The 24,623-nt window shown below is 41.5% G+C and overlaps 1 protein-coding gene across 1 annotated transcript in view; it reads left to right on the top strand.

Moving 5' to 3' along the window:
* Positions 1 to 20,059, top strand: part of Aig1 (androgen-induced 1) — a gene marked incomplete at its 5' end in the record, with an annotated part of 228,393 nt that extends 208,334 nt beyond the window's left edge. The window contains 2 exon segments of the mRNA XM_013516660.1: positions 14,433 to 14,596; positions 19,809 to 20,059. Coding sequence (XP_013372114.1) covers positions 14,433 to 14,596; positions 19,809 to 19,846 — 202 coding nt within the window.
* Positions 20,060 to 24,623: the final 4,564 nt, after the last annotated feature.

Below are 24,623 nucleotides of genomic sequence, written 5' to 3'. Positions count from 1 at the left end.
TTGTAAAATGTTGTATGTCTGTTAATGTTTCCCTCCTTTTATCCTTAAAATAAAAAAAAAAAAAAGATACAGTTAAATAACTTTTACAAACGCTAAAAAACATCTAAAAGAGTCCAATGAGGCTTCCCTGAGTAACAGGACAGGACATCAGAGGAGACTGAGCTATAGTTGGTGGGCCAAGAAATTTCAGATTTTAAAAATATGAGCCTCTTGGAACTTTTGATGGTTTCATTCTGATAAAAATTAAAACGAACTTTAAGGAATGGTATAACTCAACTTTCTACTACCGCTTCTTTGGCTAGTAAAGGTGAGCTACCATGGTGTCCTATAATAGCTGTGTGACTGCTCCCCTGGGAATCCTGTCTAAAAGTCACGGCCCACATCTGTTACACCCAGAATCCCATCAAAAGTCTAAGGACCACATCTCCTTCACAGGCTGCTCTGTTTGCATGTCTGACCTTCTACTCCTGATAATGTCTGATAGATACAAATACAAAAGTAAGCTCTCTGCACTGGTAGAAGCAGCATCCAGAGGACAGATGTGGCAAGACGGGGAAGGCTTTACTACAGCTTAGCACTGGACACTGGCACAAACCGGTGTTCAAGAAATGTCTGGAAAAGATGTCCTTTATTAAGAAGAGTTGGCGATGCAAGAGAAAGCCTGGTAATCCAACAAAGAGACGGGATCAACTGAAGTTAGAATTTCATGGCAGGGATGAGCAGGTCATTATTTATAGTCTAAAAATAAGCATCTAGTGGGTGGAGAGACAGAAAAGATGCTAGAGAAACAGTGAAGGTAATTTCTGCAAAAAATGGAAAATCATGATTTTTCTGCTGTGGAATTCAGGATGTTGTTCCTCCTCCCCTTCCAGCTGGAATGTGCAGCCTGTCCCTGCTGCAGCCAGTGCCGATGATGGCTCGGGTCATCACCGTCCCTCGCTGAGTCCCCACCTCCCTCCCAGAAGAACACACATTCCCTACAGTGTTCGGTGCGTCAGCTTGATGTCTGGCACCTGCGTGCTTTGAGAAGTTCCAAATGGTTAAAGTTTTTAAGAAAACAGTCATGATTTTATTAAGGGAAATTCAAATTGAATTTTCTCCAGGAAAACATCACCATAAAACCAGGTAGACTGTAGAGTGGACTCCATGGAAACACATCATTTGTAACCAGCTTAGACAATCATTTGCACCCGTGCCAGGAGATGTGTTAGAGGAAAAGGTTCTGAAGTCGATTACTGGCCTGCCGTTATGGATAAATCATTCTGATATTTGTGATTTAGAATCAGGAAGAAAGCCCATTCCTCATTACCTCATTACAGGAATTCATTCTGGGAGGCACGCGCGATTTGCTTCTTTTCCCCAGGGATGGGTGGAGGGATTTGTAACCTTGAAAATATTCTTGTATGTGAGAAGCAGAAGAAAATATTATGTATTTCTGCAGGAAGAGAAAGAGTAGACAGGTTGTTTGTTTCACTCCCTTGGTTTTTTAAAAATTTAACGCAGGTTCACTGTGCTAGCAACTTTGTATTACCCGATGACTACATCTCTAAGGTAGGGAGTATTGCTTATGCCACTTTACTAAAAGGAAAACTGAGGCCCCAAGAAGTTATATAATATCCAAGGTAAACTAACAAATACATGAATGAGCTGGAAGTTGACTCAAAGCTAAGATGGCATGGCTACTTAGGCAAGACTAGTGACATAATTTGTGGGGCTCAGTGTAAAAAAGAATGCGGGGTCCTTTCTTCAAAAATTAGTAGGAATTGAAGATGGTGACAATAGGTCATTAAACTGCTGTGGGACCTTGCTGAGCATGACACCCCGTGTGACTGCACAGCACACGCCCACCAAGCCTGCCCTATGTATAGGTCCTCCCGGGCTCTGTCGGGCTGGATCCTCTGGAAAACTCAGGACATCTTTGATTGATTTAATTTCTGATGATACCTTAAAATATTACCTAGAAAAATACTGTTAAACCCACAGTATTTCAAAAAGTAGTCTTCTAGAATTATATCTCTAACTGAGCTAGGAATATTTCAACACTGGCTCAAATTAGATTCCTCTGTTTGGAATTTGCCTTTGAATTGATGCATTAAATTTCTGGAACTACAGAAATATTCACTTACGAGAACTCTTTTTGGTAGTGGCATGGGGACTGAACCTAGGAGAACTTTTGAGCTGTGTTTCTATCAAATCAAATGCCCTGTCCCAGTGCCTGGGTCCTTAAACCTCGCCCCATTTGCAGGTATCTCCTATAGGGCAGTTGAGCTAGCTGCTTTGTAAAGGAGCCTATTCAGTAGGGGTTGGCAAACCCATCAGTTCTTGACCTCAGAGCCACACCTTTGCATCCTTACTGCTCTCACCCCACATGGCATAAAGAGGAAACTCAAGAGTGTTTGTTATGGCTGGGGTGCAGTTCCGCAGTAGCGTGCATGCCTAGCATGCGTGAGGCCCTGAGTTCAATCCCAGGAAGGAGGAAGGGAGGGAGGGAGGTGGAAAAGACTATTAAATAAATGAGTCAATCTACAAACCCCAGAAAACTCCAGCAGGATTTCAGATTCCCCAAAATATATAAAAAAACAAGTCTGCATGAATTCAATACTGATAGGATAGTCCATGGGATTTTTAGAATAGCCCTAAAATTAGACAGCTAGATCTAAAGAGGCTGCCAGGTCTAAATTCAGCGTTTGAGCCAAAAATCAAATACAACCTTGAGAAGCCCTTCAGAAGCACCAGGTTGGAAGCACAGAGACCCACCGAGGAGAAGCTGGTACACACCCTCTGTCTCACCTGGCACACGCTCATACCTGCCAAGCAGTATAGTAAATCCCGATAGGTTAAATGCACACATGAAGTGACTGTTTCTGAAGAGGTAAGTCATTGTTTGCTCCAAGGGAGGTGTTTATTACTTTATCCTTGTAGTGGTTTCCCCTCTGCCGAGGGGAAGTCATTAAATCTGATCCCTGAGTTTTATAAGACATTCAATCTTGTGTTAAAACTTCAGCAGAAGTGATTTATCTTGCATCTTGCAACATTTCTGCACCTCACACATTGTCTAGAATGAATATGAATTACTTTTATACTGAGTGGGAAAAAGATAAACTTTATAGAGAGATTTCATGCTTAAATCATATTTTTTTTTTTCTGAGCATACTAAAAGCTTTCCAGGGCCCTGTTCACATCCATCATAGTCTGGCCTTTGAATCAGTAGAGGAGCCTGGTGTACAGGGTGAGAACTAAACTGCTGAGGAGCGTGTACATCTCATCCATTCCAGTACCTAACCTAACCAGCCTCAGTGGCCTCATCTGTAAAATGGTACTCGTATAATGTCTTCCCCAACAAATTGCTCGTAAAAGTATTTAACACAGTACCTTTCACTAAGTATTGAATACAGTTGGCTATTGGCTGTTAATGCATATAGTGTGTGGAATTCAGTATGTATGCTGTATGTCTTATGAGCTCATCACCTTGCTGTCAATCTATCTTCTTATCCAAATGTGAATAATAGGAAAATATTTATCTTCTTTAAAATAACCTTAAAGACTGAAAGGTTGTCTGTGGTAAATTAGATACTTGTGTCTATACAGGCTGAATAAGGATATCAGAGCAAAGAAAGAAAGGAAAGATATGTCCACCTCACTGTAGCTCCTCAGGGCCTCCTGGGACTACCCAGTTTATGATTTGTGTGTGACAGGATGAAATTTGGCCATGTTGCAATGAGAGCTAATGAATTTGATCAGTTTTTTGAAACATACTGTTTATCATTTATTCCAAATCAACATCCAAAGTCAGTTTTAAGAGTGTACTTGCCACTTAAAATGAAATTCTCTTTACATCCACTTTATAGAAAGCCAGTTTTCTAAAACTCTTAGTTCTCAAAACTTTTGAGCTAATAGGTACAATCTGCTTTATCTTTAAATCCTTTGTCCTCTGGCTTCAAAAAAAGCACATCTTTCTGTCTTGCTTCCATGTCACTAGCCCACGTTCCTTGGCCTCCTTCTGGACCTCATGTTCCTTGACCTTGACCATGACCTGCTTATCAGGACGCCATCGGCCACTTTCTTCACACCCTTCCTGTCTTTACCAGCAGACTCGATGTCTGTGTTGCCACATCAGTCCTTTCTCTGTAGCTGCGTGAACCTAACTGCCTTCAGGACATCCCCACTTGGATGTTGTACAGACACCTCCAACTCAACATGTCTGGACGGAACTCGTCATCGCTTCCAGCCAGCTCCCTCACCGCATTCCCTCTCTCAGGAAATGGGAGCACTCTCCACCCGGCTAATCAAGCTAGCAATCTATGATTAATCCTTACTCATCACAGTTTCCTCGCTGCTCAAATCCGATCAATCACCAGGTTCTCTACATACTATTTCCCAAATCAGTACCTGTCAATTTTCTTTTTTTACTATGAATTAAAGAAACATCTTTCGTTGGTTCATGACCCAACCAGCATGGGAATGTGAGATGCGCTCACATTTCCCCAAAACTGAAGCAGGAGTTTTACAAAATAATTTCATCATTATATGCAAGGCCCTCTGATATTTTCTGCTGATTTCTTACTTTTTTAAAAAATGCTAGTAAATCAGTGGTTACTGGGAAATGTTTAACTAGTACTTTCTGGGACAAGGGAAGAAACACATGATGTGTAGCATTTGCCCTTGGCCATGATGTAAATATTGTAGTGCCTCCACAGTTGAACCCAAGCCACCAACCAACTTACAAGCTTCCCAAAGACTCAACAGCTAGTTCTCATGACCTTCTGCAGCACACCACTGTCTATGATTTACGGTTTCCAAGACGCTGGTCTTCGTATCTCCTAAAACAATCCACTTATTTCCATTCCGGACCACCTCTATTGTTGATACAGTTTGTTTCCAGCTCAATCTGATCTATTTCACATTTATTCAATGTGTTTCAAAGACTTCCTGTTGTCCATACTAATTCTCAAACAGCCTACCATCTTATCTAAATGTAACTAATAAAGAAATACTTAATCTTTTTAAAAATAATCTTAAAAAGTGAGTTTCTCAGTGGTAACATAGGTATTTCTATCCAGGATAAATATAGATAAAAGAGCCCGAAAAAGAAGTCAACCTCACTACAGCTCTCTGAGCACTCCTGTGACTACCACAGCGCATGATCTATGTGATAAGATTCTTACATGGCTGAAAAAGCCATGCACAGCTTGGCATCAGCCTGCTCCTCCTACCCTCTTTCCCTTGATGTCAAGAAAAACGTTTCCTTCTTGGACATCTGGGAGTTTTCCCTTATTCTCTGATTTTTTACACATGCTATTCTGTCTGTTAAAAAGTTATTTCCTCCTATCTTCATTCAGTTTTTACTCATCTTCCTTCCATAGCTTAGATGCTGCTTTACTCATTCATTCTTTCTACCATATGACAAGCATTGCAATAAGCACTAAAGACACAAAAAGGAAAAATAGACACAACCCCTCACCTCACAGAGCTTATAATGCAGAGGAGAAACAGATCATTCAAATTTAAGTACTAATAACTTTTTTTTCAGAAGAGATTTATGGTTCTCCAAAAGTTTATCAAATTTCACCTAATCCAACGGATCAGAGGCAGCATTCTTGAATAAGTGATGACAGGGCCATTGTAAGAGTTGAGCTGAGATAGAAAAGAGAAATATCACTTAACTAGTCTAAGGGGTGGATAACTACCAGCCGAAGCAGAAAGAGGAGCGTTTGAAAATCGACGCAGCAGGAGGGAATGTGGAAAAATGGAGGATCCAAATGAAACGCAGTGTAATAAAAGTGGAGGGTGTGAGACAGGGCCGTGGAGACAGGTGGAAGCCCCTGGATGAAGGGCAAGGGTGCTGTAGACTTCGCTCTCTGTAAGGAGAAGGCAGTGCGGGCACCGACATGTTGCTAGCAGGGGTATAATGTGTTCAGATCGCTGATTTGGAAAGATCATGGTGGCAGCTGTGAAGATGAACGGCAAAGGGGAAAGACAGATTTGGGCACACATTAGAAACTATCACAGTCATCTAGACGTGATTGGAATGCAGATTAAAGTGCTGGTGATAGAGCTGGGAGAAAGAAAACAGTGTATTGGATAGAAGTCTGATGTATCCTTGATCAGGCGGGATAACAGTTTGACTGTACATGATAAAATGGCGTCAAAGGTGCTTGCAGGTGTTTGGACTGCAGAACTGAATGGACAGTAGTGCCATTTGCAGAAATAAGGACTGCCCAAGGTCTGGAGAGAAAGAACATGACTTTGGCATTTGATCTGTTATGTGTGGCTACCTTTAAAATGTTAACGACATCATCTTCCAAGGATGCGTGCGTGCCCGTGTTTACAGCAGCACAACTGGTAAGAGCTAAATCTTGGAAGTAGGCTCTGTGCCCGTCAGTAGATGAATGAACAAAGGAAATGTGGCATTAATACGCAATGGAGCACTCCTCTGCCATGAAAAGGATAATCTTGAGTCATTCATGACCAAATCGATGCGCTTTGAGACCATAATATTAAGTAAAATAATCAGACACGGGAGTTTAAATATCACGTGGTTTCTCTTATATGAGCAGCCCAAAATACAAATAAAAACAAAAATAAAGGCTACACTGTTCAAATGGGAGAGGGAACAAGAGGTGGAGGCAGGAAGAACGGAGAGGAGGTAAAAGGGATGAAAAAAGAATTGAAAAAAACAGAAACTGAGTATCAAGCTTTTGCAAGGGGGAAGGCAAAGCTGGAAGGGACAGGGAGGGAGGGCAGGGGTCGAAGATGAGAAGAGTTAAAATGTGCTAGGGACATGTGCCAGTCCATGATGAATGCAATCATTGCGACTGATAAAAGTAAAACTTAAAAGGCAAAAAAAGATGTGCAGCATGAGATGTTTTAAGGACTGTTTGATAACCTTTTTTGGAGTAGAGAAAAAAATCTTGTTAGGACAGAAAGTTGTGAAATATTCACATATTTACTGGACATTTTGCAATGGCTGTGAATGAACTTATCTGCTGAGAACACATGGTAAGAGAAGAAGGTGTTAGGAAATTCCTGTTTAATAGTAGGGTAGCAAACACTGAACTTACGAAAGGAACCAAGAAGAGCATCCAAAGTAGTGGAAAGAAAGCAAAGAGAAACTGGTATCAAAGACACCTGTGTGTTTCCACGGAGATTTAAGAAAGCAGCCAGGCTATTCCGGGTGAATGATGAGCACGAAGTACAGAGATCGCACCTGTGAATGGGAGACGTTGGAGGAGTTGGGCTTTGAAGACAGGAAGAGAAATAGCGCAGTGTTTGCGGTGTGGATGGAAACATTTTCACTGTGCTTTAATGAAAGGCATTTGAGCATAGGTGTCAGCTATGAAAAAAGTGGTTTGAAGGAGAAAGACAGATGGTAGGTGGGAAATTAGAAGGGATGCCTCTGTGTACCCATAACATTCTTATACTAAGCTTGTCTTAATGCTGACCACACTTGCAAGTGCTCCTTCAGTATCTGGATCCGTTATTAGACTGTATTCAATGAGGATAAGAATTACTTCTTGCCTCATTTACTTTTGGACCTCTAGTAGCAAAACACACAATTAATAGGCATGGGTAAGTGCTATTGTTTAATTACACGTTAAGATGAATGGAACTGGAAGTACATTTAACACAATAGATAATCCAGAAGTCCTAGATGATAACGTATGCACACACTTACAAAAACACCAAGACTGAGTTCTTAGGTGAAGTTAAACTCGGTACCATCACATTCAGCATAACTACTTGGGCACCAAGACGAGAAGGTTTTTAAACGAGACAGAAATTGAAAGCCAACCAAGAACTAAGAATTCTCCACCAAAGGTGAGCAAGGCCATGAGTCATCTCTGTGCGGAGTTGAACCGTGATACTATCAGCGGAACAAGGGATGGAAGAGCTCAGCCTGTTCCAACAAGTGGGTGCCTCATTCGCACTAATCCAGGTGAAGCCCCAGGTTACAGGGTTTCTGCCTCTGACACGGCTTGATGACCTCCCAAATCTAGGAGACCTTAAAAAGGGGGTGGGACAAAAGCCTCACTTCCGTTTTAGAGACAGTATTAAATGCCTCATTAAGGAAAGCAATTCCATACAGCAGGAGACAAATCAAAAGTGCCTTTCTGTCCAGTTTTGCCTACTTTTTAAACAGATTTTTTTTTAGTCTGGTCTCATATTCTTTACCAGTGAAGTAGGAATAATAACACCTTTTGGGAGGTTTGTATAAAGCAAAGGAAAAAGATCGTGTGTTCTAGTAAAACACCACACTCAGAATGGCTGGTCACTGCCCTGCCTTACAGATTGCAGACCTGAGAATTTTTTGCATTGGTAGTTTTGACATATTGTCTGTAATCTCTGATTTCTGCATCTGAGGAATTAAAATGGCATTATATAGCTAGGATAACTGAGAAGACCAGATGACTATAGAAATCAGTTTGGTTGCTCAAAAAAAAAAAAAAAAAAAAAACAATTAGCCAGCATGGTAGTGCATGCCTATAATCCCAGCACTCAGGAGGCTGAGGCAGAAGGACCACTGCAAATTCGAGGCCAACCCGGGCTACAAAAAAGACAAAAACAAAAATAGAAATTCCCTTTAACCCAGGTACTCCTCCTCTAGGTATCTTCCCAAAAAAGTTAAAGATATCAAAATTACAGTGATACATGCATGCCCATGCTGATAGCAGCACAATTAACAATAGCTACATCTTGGAAGGGACCTATAAATTTATCAACAGGCCAATGGATAAAGAAAATGATACATACACAGTGAAGTACTAGTCGGCCATAAAAAGGTAATTTTGAGTCATTTGTAGGAAAAAGGATGCACCTTAAAACCATAATGTAAAGTGAAATAAATCAGACACAAGCACAAATATGTGGTTTCTCTTATATAAGAAACCTATAGTTTAAATAATTTGAAGAGCAAAATAAAAGATGTCACAAAAAGGAAGGTAGATCCCCTGCAAATGGGAAGAGGAACTAGAGAGGGAAGGGAAGGGAGGGGATGGGAGGGGAGGGGAAGGGAAGAGAAAGGGAGGGGACAAGAGGAAAGGGTAGGTGAGAGGAGAGGAGAGGAGAGGAGAGGAAAGGAAAGGAAAGGAAAGGAAAGGAAAGGAAAGGAAAGGAAAGGAAAGGAAAGGAAAGGAAAGGAAAGGAAGTGAAAAGAATTAAGATATGTAATGAACAAGTACCATCACCCCATGATGACTGAAATCATTTTATGTACATTAAATATGTACTAATAATCACAGAAAAAAAAGACTAAATGACATAATGTTCACAGAAGATTTATGAAATAGAAAAACTACTTAACTATCTCTAGGAAATGAGCCATCAGCCAAATTCAGGCCATTTGTGTGTGTGTATGTGTGTGTGTGTGAAGCTGAGGATGCTCTTACATTTATAAATGGCTGAAAAAAATCAGAAGAACATAAGTGCTCCATGATGTGAGAATTGTATGAAATTCAGATTTCAGCGCCCCTAGCAAAGTCCTGCCAGAGCACATTCACTTGCCTACATATGATCTCTGGCTGTGTTTGCACCACGGAGGCCGGGGTGACATCGATGAGGCTGAGCCCTGTGACAGCGTCCGTGTGGCAGCCAGCATCGCCGAGAATATTTACTCTCTGGTCCTTTGCAGAAAAGACTGGCCAGCCCTAGATTTAAGCCAACAGAGTGACAGAGGGCACTTCTTTTTTAGATTTTCTTACGTTATGGGCAATGTTCCTGTTACACAGTAGGAGCTGAGGATGCCATAGTCAAAGTAGCAGAAAAAGTGTCTGTGCCTGTGAGGCCGCCAATAGACAGGTAAGTGGAAAGGGGATGGAGAACAGAGAGTTTCAGGATGGGAACTGCAGATTTTAGGCACAGTGGCCAGAGGACATGTCACTGAGGAAGTGACATTTGAGTGCAAGCCTAAAGGATGCAGGCAGCCCTGGGAAGCTGAGGGCAGGAAGGAGGAGGAGGAGTGCTCCAGCAGGAGACCAAAGTGGGGCCCAGAGACAAAAGTGCTCGCTCTGCTCAGGAATCACAGGCGGGCAGGATGGCTGGAAGGAGCAAGCAAGAGGGAGAAGAGCAGAGATGAAGTTAGGAAAGGGCTGGGGCGCTGAGGCCAGGCCCTAACTACCCAGGGACCCGGGCTTTTCTCTGATTGAAAGAACAAGCACGAGTTTCCAGGAAAACAATCGCAAGGCCTGGCTTGCACTGAATCCGGGTCTGCCTGGCTGCCACAATGCAGACTGCAAGGGGGACGCAGTGAGGGTGAAAGCCGAGAGGTGGCACTGACCTGCGCTCGGGTGGTAGTGGGGGTGAGGTGGGAGGCAGGTGTGTCGGGTATGCAGCTGGCCCCACAGCTCCAGATTCAGCTGACCACAGATCAGAAGTCTTCGGAAAAGCAATTCGTCAGTGCTGAACATGTACTGACTTTTTGTTGTCATTCACTAAACAGTACCGTGTGAGAACTACTCACACAGCATTTGTGTCACATTGGGTAGTGTGAGTAATCTACCCATGACTTAACGTGTACAGGAGATCTGCATAGGTAAGATGCAAATGTTACACCATCTTATCTGAAATGCTTGCGTCCATGGGTTTTGGTATCTGCAGGAATATTAGAACTGATTCCCTAAGGATATTGAATGATGACTATTTGGAAAGTGGTGGAAAGGATTTATTGGGATGTGGGTTATGAAAAAAAGAAGCATCAACTACAATTCCAGCTTTTCTTTCTTTCTTTTTTTTTTTTTTTTTTTTTTTTTTTTTTTTTTTTTTTTTTTTTTGAGACAGGGTTTCACTGTGTAGTTCAGGCTGGCTTAGTAGCCCAGGCTGACCTCAAACTTGCAGTGATCCTCCTAAGTGCTAGGGTTACAGGCGTGCACCACCACGCCAGCTCTGCTCCATCTTTTCTGACCCCAGCTCCTACTGGAGTAATGTAGCGGTCATCAATTTAGGAAGTGAGAGATGCCAGAGAGATATGTTTGCCATTGAGCAACAGGGGTGAGAGAGGCAGGGGATGTGGAAGAATCGGAGCACAGGGAAGATGTTCACATGGAAACATTCCATTAGAAATGCCACTGGACGTCCATGGGGAGATGTGCAGTGCATAACTGGATTTGGAATTATCAAATTCAGAGGAATGCTCCAGGCTGGAGATGTAGATAAAGTCATCTAAGGTTAGGCAGAATGTGGTTATTGTCATACCTGATTGGCACTGTAGGATGATGCTATACACATCAAAGATGTGTTGCCAACAACATCTAAAAAGTAGATGTGTTAGACCTAGCATCAGAGATACCCCAAAAGCTACAAAAGAAAGGTTAGTTCTACCAGAAGCAAGTAGAATACCAAGATCCGCTATAAAAAATATAATTAGCATTTATAATTAGAATTGTTCCTGATATATCTAATTGAGGTAATAGTTTTACAGTGAGTCAGATTATAGTTTCATAAGTTGACTTTGCAGAAAGTAATTACAGCATTATGGTATTACATTTGGGGGATATTGCATATTATCTCCATGGAAATTAATAAGCCACTTGATGGATGCACAGCACCTTACATCAGGTAAGGTTAGGGAGAAGCTGGGCGTGGTGGCAAATGCCTGTAATTCTTGCACTAGGGAGGCTGAGGCAGGAGGCTTGCTGTCAGTTCAAGGCTAGCTTGGACTACATAGTGAGACCCTGTCTCAAAAAGACAAAAACAAAGAAATTGGAAAGATAAAACTGTTTGACTTAGAAACAAACAGAACATGATATATAAGTATCCCACAGGATAATTCTAAAATTTAATTTTCACTGAATCTCATAAATGCTTTAGTTTCCAAAAAATTTTACTTTTACAAACATGGCCCCCTTTTCTGATAAAATATCTTTGCATTCGGACAGTTATGCAGACTGACTCAGGTAGCCCCACATGAATGTTTCTTCGCTGTACAGCAGGGTTTCTCAATCTTTCTTTCATTACTGCCTTCCCCAAGCAAAGAGCCTTTGTAGATTTCCCTAATCTCCACTCCATGGAAACTTCTTATTTTGATAAAATATACCTAAAGAATATTTATCATTGAACCATTGGACAGCTGTCATTAAATGTGTCTGTGCTGTTATGTAACCATCGCTACCCTCTGGACCCAAAACTTCCCGTCATCCCCAGTGTAGACTTCGCACTCTCTACTCCTCTCAACCCCCAGCAGCCTCTGCTGTGCTGTGTCTGCATTTGCTTATCTGCAGTGCCTCATGTAAGTGGAATCATACAATAATTGTACTGTATCTGGTTTATTCTGCTTAGCATAATCTCTTCAAAGTTTATCCATGTTGTAAGATACATCAAAATTTCAGGGGCTGGGGATTTAGCTCAGCGGCACAGCGCCTGCCTGGCAAGCGCAAGGTTGTGAGTTCAATTCCTGGTACTGGAGAAAAACAAAAAAAAAAGCCCACAAAATTTCGTTATTCTCGTGGTTGAGTTATATATATATATATATATATATATATATATATATATATATAGTACACATATATATATACTATATATATATATAATTGCATATATATAATTTCACTTATTCATCAGTGGCTGGACACTTGGCTTATTTCAACTGTGACCCTTGGTGCACAAATACCTGTTAACGTCCCTGCTTTCAATTTTAGACATATACCTAGGCATGGAATTGATGATCCATGAAATTTTAATGTCACAGATACACTGTGTATACATATACACAATAGTTTCTGTGTGTTTATATATTTATGTTTCTGTATATATGATTTTTAGCTGTGTGTACATGCTTTCTACATTAAAAAGTATGATTGTTTTGTTGTGGCAAACACGCTTATTTAATTGAGTCACCCGCGGAGGGAAGATGCAGAGACAAGCAAGTTGGTTGGGGGCCGGCGGTGGGCACCCGGTACGTGACCGAGCACCGAACCCAAAGGGCAGGAGGGGAGAAGAGTTATACAGTTCTAGTTCTGGGTCTAGTTCTGGGCCTGGGGGTGGTGGTGCTGGTATGATTTAGTGCAGCTATAGAAATACTGCCAAACATGGGCTTAGCTTGTGACAAAGGAACAAAGGTGTTTGACATTTTATGTAAGGGACAGTCTCATGACAGAGCATGAGGTGGTACTGGGTTAGGTGTCTGTGACAACATTTACAAGAAACAAACTTAAGGATACAGAAATTTAAGTTTTAGAATGGCGCTAGAACACAAAATGTCATTGGTTTAGGTTTTTTTTTCCCCCGTATCAGTTTCACCACACTCAGAATGCATTTTCATCTCCATGGGAGTGGGGTCACCCTCATCAGTAATTCAAGCTCAAAAGTCAAGACCTTTAGGATTCCTGCCTCAAAATGGAGTATGTGTGTAAGCTACTGTAGATGTAGGCACACTGCTAAAAAGTAAAGCCGTGGAAAAAAAATGAAAAATAACCCCCAAACACATAAGTATAAAAAGCAATCTTTATTACCAATGGAATAAAGTTATTGGTATTTTATTGGTCTTCAGAATGGCTATTCAATGAAGTAATAATCCCTAGAATATTTTGGAAAACAGCTGTCAGTATTCATGTCAGGACCTAGCCAATGCACCAGTTATTCTAATTCCTGAAGGCAGTAGCAAAGGATATTCTTCTCACCACAACAAAAATATCTTCAGAACACAAATAGAATGATTACAAGTAAGGATGTAAAAATGTAAAAAGTGAAGTAAGTGTAAGAGTTGGAGATCAGAGGAGCAGGAATGCTGGTATCTGCTAGGTCGTAGGATGGTTCCGCCGTCTGTACAATCCATGTTCGTGTCTGGTTGAAAGGTGGTTGGCAAGATACCTGACATTTCCTCACCCAGGTTTTATTACAGGGCGATTGCCAAATGTTACACGGTTTTATTATGTAAAGAAGAGATTGAAAAGATTGTGTAACAGTGTGCAATAGCCCGGCAGTTTCAAATATCTGGCAAAAATCCTTGAAGTGTTATCAAAGGCAAGGAGAGACCAAGGAATCACAGAGAGACTAAGGAAACATGTCACTAGTCGCAATGTGGGGCCCTTGAGTGGACCCTGGATCAGAGAACAGACATTAATGGAAACACCAAGGAATTTTGAATAAGATCTGTACTTCAGTTAGCACTAGTGTACCAATGTTAACTGCTTAGTTGTTGTAACCATTCTGGTATTATGCCAGGTGTTATCAAGATGTTAGCAGGCTGAGTGTGGGACATAGAAGGACTCTCTGTCCCGTATTTGCACCTCTTCAGTGAGTCTAAAATCATTTCAGAACAAAAAGCAAAAGCAACAAACTCTAGTAGCTCCAAAGTCTCAGAAGCAAGCTTGTGACCGGCAGAAGGGCTGCAGGCAGAACTGCTGACGAGGGGCTGTGGGGGTGTGCACTTGTATCACTGCAGCGCTGACATCTGCCGCGAGAGTAACTCCTTTGCTGTCTCCTTTGCAATCCTGTGGCAGGGTGTGCTGGGTGCATCATGTCACCGGCATGTGGGTGTACCCTTTCCTGGAACACATTGGCTCCGGAGCCAGAATCATCTTCTTTGGGTCCACAACCATCTTAATGAACTTTCTGTACCTTCTGGGAGAAGTTCTGAACAGCTATATCTGGGATACACAGAGAAGTAAGTATCGTTTGGGGGGACATAAAACAAGGGAAGTGCCGCCCACCGGCGCTCTCGCAGAGACAGAGGGAAGCTCCACAGCTGCCTGCTCGCTGAGCCTTTCCACGGACCCTCTTCAGAAGTTTCAGATTTATCACGATCGTATTAATTTAGGAGCTGCTGGCAGTTTCACCTCAAAGATTTACTATTCATTCAGTCTTATTAGCTAGTAAAACATCCAACTTTAAGGAGGAAGAAAGTGTGTCTGTAAAATTTTATAGGGAAAAATATAGTGTTAACAGAAAAGAAAGTTAGAGAAGGTTGCTCTGACTAACAAAATGCCACCTACACTAAAAGGACCCCAAATTAAATAGTAAGCCATTAATGTAACTAAACAGTCTCCTAAAAGTCACCCAGATATCTGCCCTTGCAGTGGTCTCAGCGGGTTCCACCCCACGTGGCTAGAACTCCAAGCAGTGCAGAAAGCCTCTGGCCGAGGGGTGTCCCAGTGACTGTGCTCTTTAAGGTTCAAAGGTGGCAAACAGGTACAGGTAATGACTGCTCATCAGTGCTGCAACACCTCTCTTACCCTGTGATTTGACTTCTGTTTGTTTCCATTTACGGCAGAGCCTCCATCTTAACAAGCATGTAATCTTGCCCAAGCTCTGCACAGCCTGCCCAAAGTGTATGTAAGATAACATAAACACTGGAATGTGGGAAAAGAACAGCACAGACATACAGTGATTTGAGTCCTGCATGGAAATACATCCCACAGCAAGATGGCAGGGGGATTTAAAGAGCTCTGGACATCTCTCTGACACAGCCTTCTAGATGGCACCTGTAAGCGGGCTGTGTGCCATGGACAGTGAATGCCCTACGTTGTGCTGATCCCCAGGAACCCAATCTAACACATAAATAAAGCACAGTGATGACTTAGTCATTGGATCAGATGTTTTTGTTCATTGCTCTTCTAAGACTGTATGGGTCAAGGTCTTGGTCCAGGTTAAGTGGTGCGCAGGAACTACATCAGCAGCTTGTAGTTCAGTAAGTTGTCTATTTAAAAGATGTCTTTTCTTTATTCAGTTAAGGCCACCACTTGGGAAACCAGAAATGAAATCTTTTCCTTGTGTTCCCTCTGTTCAATGGAAGTAATCTTTCTCTGTTCGTTTATAGAAGTATCTAGTTAACTTACACAAATCTTTTTAAAAAACAGCTAACTTTCTCACCCTACTAGCAAAGAGCATGCATTTAGATTTAAGCTAATATGTTCAGTATAGAAAAGATTTCTGACTGTTTATGTCTTTTTAATTTGCTTGATTCTGACAGTCATTTGGCCATTGTTCTAACACTTCTGTGAGTAAATGACCTAAAGCAGAAGAGATAAATTTCCAATCTAGATTTTTAAACAATATTGTGTCTCAGCAGCTTTAAATGAGGAGTTAAAATGAACAGTGACAGTTTTTACAAATGGCCTAGTCAGTGTAGTTTGTGCAATTCTCCTGCATAACATAGGTAAGGCTGAGTAACATTTTGTAACTCATTTCAGATACACAGATTTTGTTTGTATCTATCTAGATGATTCCATAGAGACTGATTTTTTCTGTTAAGTAGATATCTTCCCACTTATATTAATGGTCACAAGCCACTGGCCTTACCCCAGATCTTACCCCTTAAGAAGTTTTATAGGGCTTTACCAACCCTTGCCTTTTTTCAAAGGGAGCTGAGGCCCAGATGTCTTCAGTGATCCACCAAAATAGTTGGTGGCAGAGCCAACATTTTTCCCCCAGTACAAGCAATTGAACTCCACATCTCCAGCCTTTTTTATTTTTATCTAATATTTTTAAATTTTTTTTATTTTTTATTTTTTTATTTTATTTATTTATTTATTTATTTTGAGATAGGGTCTCATTAAGTCACTAAATTGTCCAGGCTAGGCTCAAACTTGAGATCATTCAGCCTTAGCTTTGGCAAGAGCCGAAGCCTTCTGCCCAGAACACCGTCCAGCATTACTTCTAGTGAACTACCAGAGTGGCCTTGCCATGTTTTGGAAACCTAGATATATAAGAGCACAGGGGCTTCATTCAGAACCCCAGACTCAGTTTAATAAAATAACAGAAGAAACCAACCTGCTAGAAAGCAGGAACTTTCAGAAACCCTTAAAATGGGCTAAGTTGACAAGCAAGTATTTGCTTTGTGAGAAAGGAAAGTGAGTCGTGATGATATGGAGAAGTGGAGTTTGCTAGGGCTGAAGTAATGAAGCTCCACAAAAGTGGAGGCTTAAACAGTTGGAATTTGTTGGCCATACGTGTAAAGGCTGGAAGCCCCAGGCCAAAGTATTAGCAGGATTGGTTCCTTATGAGACCTGGGAGGAAAACATCTATTCCCAGTTTCTCCAGGGCTGCAGTTACCCATCTTCCTGGTCACTGGCATCCTCTCTGTATGTGTGACCCTTCCCAGCTTCCTATTTTATAAGGACACCAATCACATCTAGTGGGGGCCCACCCTGATGACACCACTTTACATTTGCAAAGACCCCATCCAAATAAGGCACTGAGCACTGTGGATTAGAAATTAAACATATGAGTTGGGGGGTCATAATTTAGCCCATAACACTCCACTCTCTCCCCTTGAAAAATTCATGTCATTTGCACATGCAAAACATATTCATCCCATCCCATTGCCCCCCCCTTTTTCTCCAACATCAACTCTTAAATCCAACCATCGCATCTTGAATATACATGAATCAGGTATGGGACAGACTCTGGGTCTGATTGGTCTGAAAGGAAAATTGCTTACCAGCTGTGTGTGAAGCTGTGAAACAAGACACAGTGTTACCTGTTCTGAAACCCAGTGGTGGGGCAGGCGTAGAATACACATTCATCTTCCCAGAGGAGAAAGGACAGGAGGAAAGGGCTCATGGTTCCTGCGCAAGCCTGATGCTGAGCAGGGAGAGCTCCCTCCCATCTGAAGGCGACAGACAGTCCTCTTTGGCTGGATGCTGTGTTCTGAAGACTCCTGGGGAAAGAGGTCACCCAGCCTTTTCCCCTGGGACCAGCAGCTCTGCCCCACTGGCCCTGGGCAGAGCCCCACCCCTTGGAACCAAAGGAGTTTGAGTCTCTGAGCCACTTTGGAGCCCCTGCTCTTTAATTCCATGTCGTCCCTGTCCTTTACAAGCCACACTGGCAGTGTTTCTGTTGGTATAAAATTCTCAAAACTGTATTGACCTCTTGTGCAATTCACAGGGGCCCAAGGTATCAGACAAAAGGGTCCTGCCCCAGAAAGGAGGAAGGAGAGGTTAGGGTCAGGCCTGGGTGTGCAGACGTCCATCCAGGCCGCTTTTCCTGCAGGCCCACCAAGCTGGAAATGTCGAGGCGCTGTCTCAGGAGGAGCCCCTCTCCCAGACTGGGGACATGCCTGGGACTGCCTCCGTCAGCGGGCATGAGTCTGATTCCACAAGCACAGGCTACTTCAGCTCTGTGGCAGGTTTCTTTGTGCTTTTTATGTGGAAATTATACTTCTGGTTCTTCCAGACATGGTTTACTGTCTGCCCACCCCCCACCATACCTCATGGCTGCCAAACCAAAGTAAGTGGAGAGCCATTTCCTTCTCTAGGTCATAGAGCGCCCGTTTTCCATGAAGATCCCTCCATTGCCACCACTGCGGCCCATCAGCAGGAGAGCCCTTGGAGGAAACAGCCTTCAGAAGAAAAGTAAACTCTTACTGAACCCTCGGAGGAGGGAACGTGGGACGGAAGTCGGGACTCGGTGGTGTGCACAGTCTGAATGAATCTGTGTTGCCTGCCTTTTCCTCAGCTACCCAACAGCAAGGCACATTGGATCTTCTTGCCTTCCACCCAGTTCCTCCCCATTTCAGAGAGATGTTCTTGCTCCTCACTTGGAAGTGTCTCTAAATATGATTTGTGAGGAGTGCTTTGCAAAATATGTGATAGGTCTCTGCCACTTCCCTAGCCGTGAAAACCCAACAGAAGACGACACACAGACACCCACGGGAGCATTCACCCCATTCAGCTACAGCCCTCTGAACCCGTGAAACATGCCCTGGCAGATGCGAGGGGGTTTCCTAATGCAAGGTCTAGAATTACGACCCTCTGGGGTTGGGCTTAATGATTTATGATATTGCAAGGCTCTGTATTTTGTTCTGATTTCCTGCTGGTCCAACTGTCTGAGCTTCCAACCTACCCCCTCTCCCTTCCTGCTTCCCTCTCCCCTACACACCAACCCTGAGACAGACACTGTTTGAGGTGCTGGGGATAAAATCAGGTAAGGGTCCTGTCCTCGGGAGCTAGCGATTCGTATAAGAATACTACCAAACAAAACCTTCAGTGTGCTATTTTGAATTCTTTTGTTGTATGCTTGTTATGGAAACAAACACCCAAGAATTGTCCGAGAATGTAGGAAGATTAGAAAAGTGTTTCACTAGAGATAAAGGAAACAAGAAGCAGGGAGCGCTTGTCAAGCTGAGCTCAAATTCCTAAGAATGACTCGAACACCTTCATCCCTGGAAAATGAAACATGGCTGACTGTTCATGGCTACTGCAGACAGTAGGCAGATGTCTTAGTGGTTCAGGACACACAGTTCTTTGGGAAGAAAGGCGTGGGGTTTTAGGATAGGATTCACTAAAGGACAGTTTGAGTTGAAGGACAAGTGGCTGTGGAGCTGGATGTAACTCAGCAGGGAAGCACTTTCCTAGCATGCACCAGGCCCGGGGTTTAATCCTCAGACTTGTAAAAAAGTCTTCCAAAAATATAAATGCATACCGAAATAACTAGCCAGGTTCCTGTGAGGTTTAAACATTTTTAAATAAAAGTAAAACCATGAAAGAAGGCATTTTTTAGCAACAAGTAAAGTTTAAAAAAACAAAAATGATGTCTGTTTGAAAGACCTAGGCCGTATGGCTCCAGTTGCTGGAAGCTGACAAAGAAGTCCTCCAGCAAGGCTTTCTGAGCAAACTCTGCAACTCAAGAATCAACTTGTGGTCCCCACTCCCAAAAGCACGGGAAGCTACTGTGTCCCAGAAATACTGCATCCTGATTCAGGGAGTGTGGGGGGGTGAGGATGTTTCTAGAGAAAATGGTAAATGGCCTTTCCCTCTTAGCTAGGAGAAATAGGTGTGGGAGGGTAGATGGGGACAGTGTGGGAGATGAGGGTGTTGTAAGTAGTTTGGCAAACCTGCTTGTGATGCTGAAATAAAGCACTTCGCTTTTATTTCTAGGTATGGAAGAAGAGAAAGAGAAGCCTAAGTTGGAATGAGATCAAGTGTAAAGGGAAGAGCAAGTTTGAGCCGCCACTGTTCTCCTCAGGAGAGAAACCTTGGACGGAAGCTACGGCGTCAGCCCACCCTGCCCCTGAGGAAGGACACCTTGATATATAAATATCTATAACGTACAAAATACACTGGTTTCCCAAATCACCCGCATTGTGCTTTAAAGAATTCTTTCCAAATACATTACTGATGACATCTTTTTTTTTCTTTTCTAGTTTCGTAATTAACTTCGATCATCGGATTTTCATTTTTGCAATCATATTTCCCTTTAGTCAAGGAAGAATGCGATGTGACTGTGTTTCTTGTTGAGAACCATGTAAAGTCAAAGGCGCAGTTGCGAGGCCAGTGTTTTGGCCTAGTATGGTGGAATAATGCACGGGGGCCACTCTGCAGGCCGGACAGCAATAGCATAGGTGGTTCTGACTGCAATAAAGTTACAGTTGCCTCAGTGGTCACTATTAGTAAAAATGGCATCAACTTAGTCAAAACCCAGACTGTACTTGGATCTTCTGATTTAACTTTGTAACAGTCTTACCAGACGCAAACTCTGATAAAGGCCAGACAACCCAAACCTAATGTCCATATGGTCTCAAAATCCTAACATTGGCACGTCCTTTATGTTCTCTCTGTTACCTGCTGAAAGTGGGTACCTGTTCGTTTCTATAAGTTTCTGATTTTAAAAGGTATGTTTTTAAAGTAATTCCAAACAATTAATTATATAATCTTGACCATAATTTGGTTTAAGTTTTACTAGTACGTGTTCACAGTACATAATGTTTACATTTCTTGTGTGGAGTTGGTACACATACATAACACATCTCAATTCCCTTAATGATTTTTAAAGTAGGAAATACAATGTTATATGAGTTATAAAAAACACTTAATACAAATATAGGGGTTGGATGTCCATGTGAGGACAGATAACCAGTGATATAAACTATTTACTTAAGAAATTATTACTAAATTTGAATTGGCAATGTAATTTAAGAGATGATGGAAATCTCTCCTTCTCTGTCTCTGTCTCTGTTTCTGTCTCTCTCACTCTCTGTTTCTCTTTCTCTCTTTCTGTCTTTCTTGTGCATACACATATTAAGCAAGCTCATTATTCTCATTGACTATTGCAGAAGTCTCCATCTCCACCTGAACAGCAAAGAGAGAAGTTTCTAGGATACTCCTGGTAATTTATCTACAGATATCCAAAGTAGATATAGTTTAATAATTAGTAAATGTGTATATTTCACAGTATATATTATATACCCAGTTTTAACATACTATTTTATTAAAAATTTAGCCTGAAGGAGAAAAGTTCAACTAACAGTTATGTAGAAAACATACACATATCAAAAGGTAGTATGAAAGAACTGTGGTCAAACATATCAACATTAATAAACATAAAAGGTTTAATTCATGTATTGAAAGAAAAAGATTTTCAGATTAGGTCTCAAAGGAAAATCCAATTCTATCTTGTGTATTTGAACACAAACACAAAATGAATTTTGGAAGATTGAGAATTTAAGCAAAACTACACTTAAAATGGTAAACAAAAGAAGTGCTGTGATTTTAATATGAGACAATGTTTGAATTAGGCCCAAGTTCCACATGGCAAATTCACTCAGCATTTATATACCCCATTTTGGAAAACATGGTGGACAGAAATATAGACTGCACCTAGAAGCATCACTGTACTCGTTCTCTACTTCATGGAGTTGGACTAGTAAGTAGGAAAGGTCAAACAAAAATCTATCAAAACAGAAAAGCAAAGCAATACCATCTGCTTACAATAACTGCTTTAACTTGATAGAACACTATCAGAGACATGAAAGATCCAAGACTGGTGGCTGCATTCTACATTTAACTTACCTGTTTGACCTGTATTATCGGTTAAGTTGCATTCCCCCTAAAATTCAGATATTAATGCCCTATACCCTAAACTCTAGTACCTCAGAGTGTGACCCACTTGGAGATAGACCCTTTAAACAGGTTATTAAGCTAAAATGAGGCCATTAAGGTGGGCTCTCAACCAGTCTGACTGGTATCTTTATAAGAATGATGCCCGAGGAAAGATCACCTGAGGCCCAACTACAAGCCAAGAACAGAGGCTTCAGAGGAACCCAAACCTCTGACACCTTAAACTAGGTTTTCCAGCTTTGAGAACCGTGTGGAACCAAACCTCTGTGGTTTAAGCCACCACCAGTCTGGCATTTTGTTATGGCCGTCCTAGCAAACTGACACTTCCTGTGTACAAAGACTGATGGATTCTGGAGAATGATGATGAAGTATCATTAATTTATTTATGTGGTTCCTCCAGGAAATGTGTCCTTTATGCTGGAGTACACAAGTATAAACCCTGAAATATGATATGAAACTATTACAACTTTCTGTTGTCCTGAAAGTGATATAAGGGAAAGAAGTTCCCAACCTGCTAGATCTCTGGTACAAGTTCCTGTTCTCTAAAATTGAAAAATGAATTTTAGGAACAACGGAGGTTAAGAGCAGAATGTATTTATTGAGGGAAGGAAGGCTTCTCTCTGAGAGAGACAGAAGGAGTCCCGAATGGGTTGCCAAGGAACCTGCCTTTTCTAAGGATTTTTATAGAGCACATCCATGAGGTGAGGAGGGTTCAAGGTGGGAAACATGGGAAATCACAAGGTGGGCATGAGGTGGGCAAAACTATGGTCAACCAGTAAGATTACGAGTATAATTGCTCAGGTAAAATTGATTAAATCGGGATCAAATAGGGAAGTGAGTCGTGTAGCAAGCGGGCATCAATACAGAACAGGGGTTTCTCCTGTGGGGAGTAGGGTTAGTGGCTCTTCCTGGCTTTTTCAAGGTGACTGACACCTATTTAGAATATCAGTCCCTGATGTTTATCCGTAGGGAGGTATGTGGCTGCATTTGTTTCATCTTTTGTCTTGAGGTCTGGCCCACAGTTGCAAGATATCTGGCTTCTTCAAGGGCCTAGCCCTGTCTGACTGCCTATAATATTTCTATCTAACTCAGTTGCCTGCAACAAAACGACAGCAGTATACAGCACCTTCACTATCGTTTTAAAAGCTATTTCAATTCTATCTATAACAGTGACCTTAACTGTATAATCATTCCATGGGACATCAAGCTTCTATTACACTGCTCATGTCATACTCTTGGGAAGATGCAGCGTTACCCCAGATACCTCAGGAAGACAAATAAATGGCCCCTTCAGAAACAAAAATCCAGGGCCATCTACCTTTCTAGAGCTCCAGTGAGCCGAGTGTGACATGTCATTCTATGGCCTCTGAAGTGAAATGTAATACTTTCATTGTTCATGCATTACCACTAGAAAAGACGGAAACTGATCAGAGTTTCTTACTGGATTCTGAGAGAAATATACATCACATTGAGTGTGTGGTCCTTATCACAATTAGGAAAAATTAATCAGAACTTTACAAATAAAAGGTTAAACTATCACGATTTTCTATTAATATGATTTTAAACAAATACACGTACACGAAACCTGCCCTGGTTATTTCTTACTGCCAATAAACCACCCCAAAACTTACTGGTTTAAAACAACATTCACTTTGCTAACAGTTCTGCAACTTAGGCGGGACTTAAAGCAGGCAACTTGAAGGACTTAGAAGCAGGTGACCTGCTGGGTGACTTGAAGGCTGGGGACTAACGTTATCCGCCGGAGACTTGCTCACTTGCATGGCCAGTGGCTGCTACTGGCTGTTGACTGAGACCTCGGCTGTGACTGTGACTGTGACTGGACCAACGACGTGTGTCCTTTCCATGTGGCTACTTCGCTTTCCCTCACGTGGTTGCCTGTTGTCTTTACCTTGGCTTTGTCTCAGTGTGGTGGCCTGGCCCCACAAGTCCAGGTGGAAAGGATGTTTCCTAATACGACTCAGCATCAGAAGTCACACAGTGCCACTTCTGCTGTCGTCACAGCCCTGCCCAGATTCAAGAGGAAAGAAATCAGACACCTCCTTCATGATGGAGGAGTATCAGCATCACGTTGTGAACAGAAGATACAGGGTTAGAATATTTTCGGGGCTAGATTTGGAAACTATACCACACACGTCCCTAAAACAATAAACTGGAAAATAACTTGAAAATTGAGATAATTTAATAAAGTAATAGGGTATAAAATTAATACATAAAAGTGTAAATTTGTGTAATTTTCATATACACAAGTTATGGGAAATAATGAAAAAATATTTCATTTGCAGTAGCAACAAATTTTAAAGAAAATTAAGCAACAAGCAATGCAAAACAGATCTTAACAAATAAAAACATATACCATGTTCTTAGAGAGGAAATTCTGTATCATAATTACCCCATCTGAAGTTATAAATTCAGCATGAACTAAATAAAAATACCAACTTTTCTATTTACATATGTATTTGTTTATTTATGAAATCAAGTAATTTAATCCTGAGACTCATATGTAAAAATTAGCAAACAAAAATTTTTGGGAACTATCTTAGGAGAGGATAAACAGCAATGAAGGTGTAGACTAACCCTATCAAATATTAAAATATACCCCATTAACTAAAATAGTATAGAACTGATCATGGTACACCAACTGATAGAGGAAATAAATGGAAAGATCAATAATAAAATAAGGATATATGGAATTTATAATAAAACTCAAGGAGGAAGAATTGATTATTTAATAAATATCACTCAGATCTGGAAAGTCATCTGAATTTTTTTTAAAAGTTGATCAATGTCTTGTGCCTTTTAACCTGACACATTTTAATGGATCAAAAATAAGAAAAT

The sequence above is a fragment of the Chinchilla lanigera genome, unplaced genomic scaffold (assembly GCF_000276665.1).
Source record: "Chinchilla lanigera isolate Chin_1 unplaced genomic scaffold, ChiLan1.0 scaffold00035, whole genome shotgun sequence".
NCBI classification, from domain to species: domain Eukaryota; kingdom Metazoa; phylum Chordata; class Mammalia; order Rodentia; family Chinchillidae; genus Chinchilla; species Chinchilla lanigera.
The sequence above is the reverse complement of the archived record's forward strand: the minus strand, read 5'-3'. Positions and strand labels throughout refer to the sequence as shown.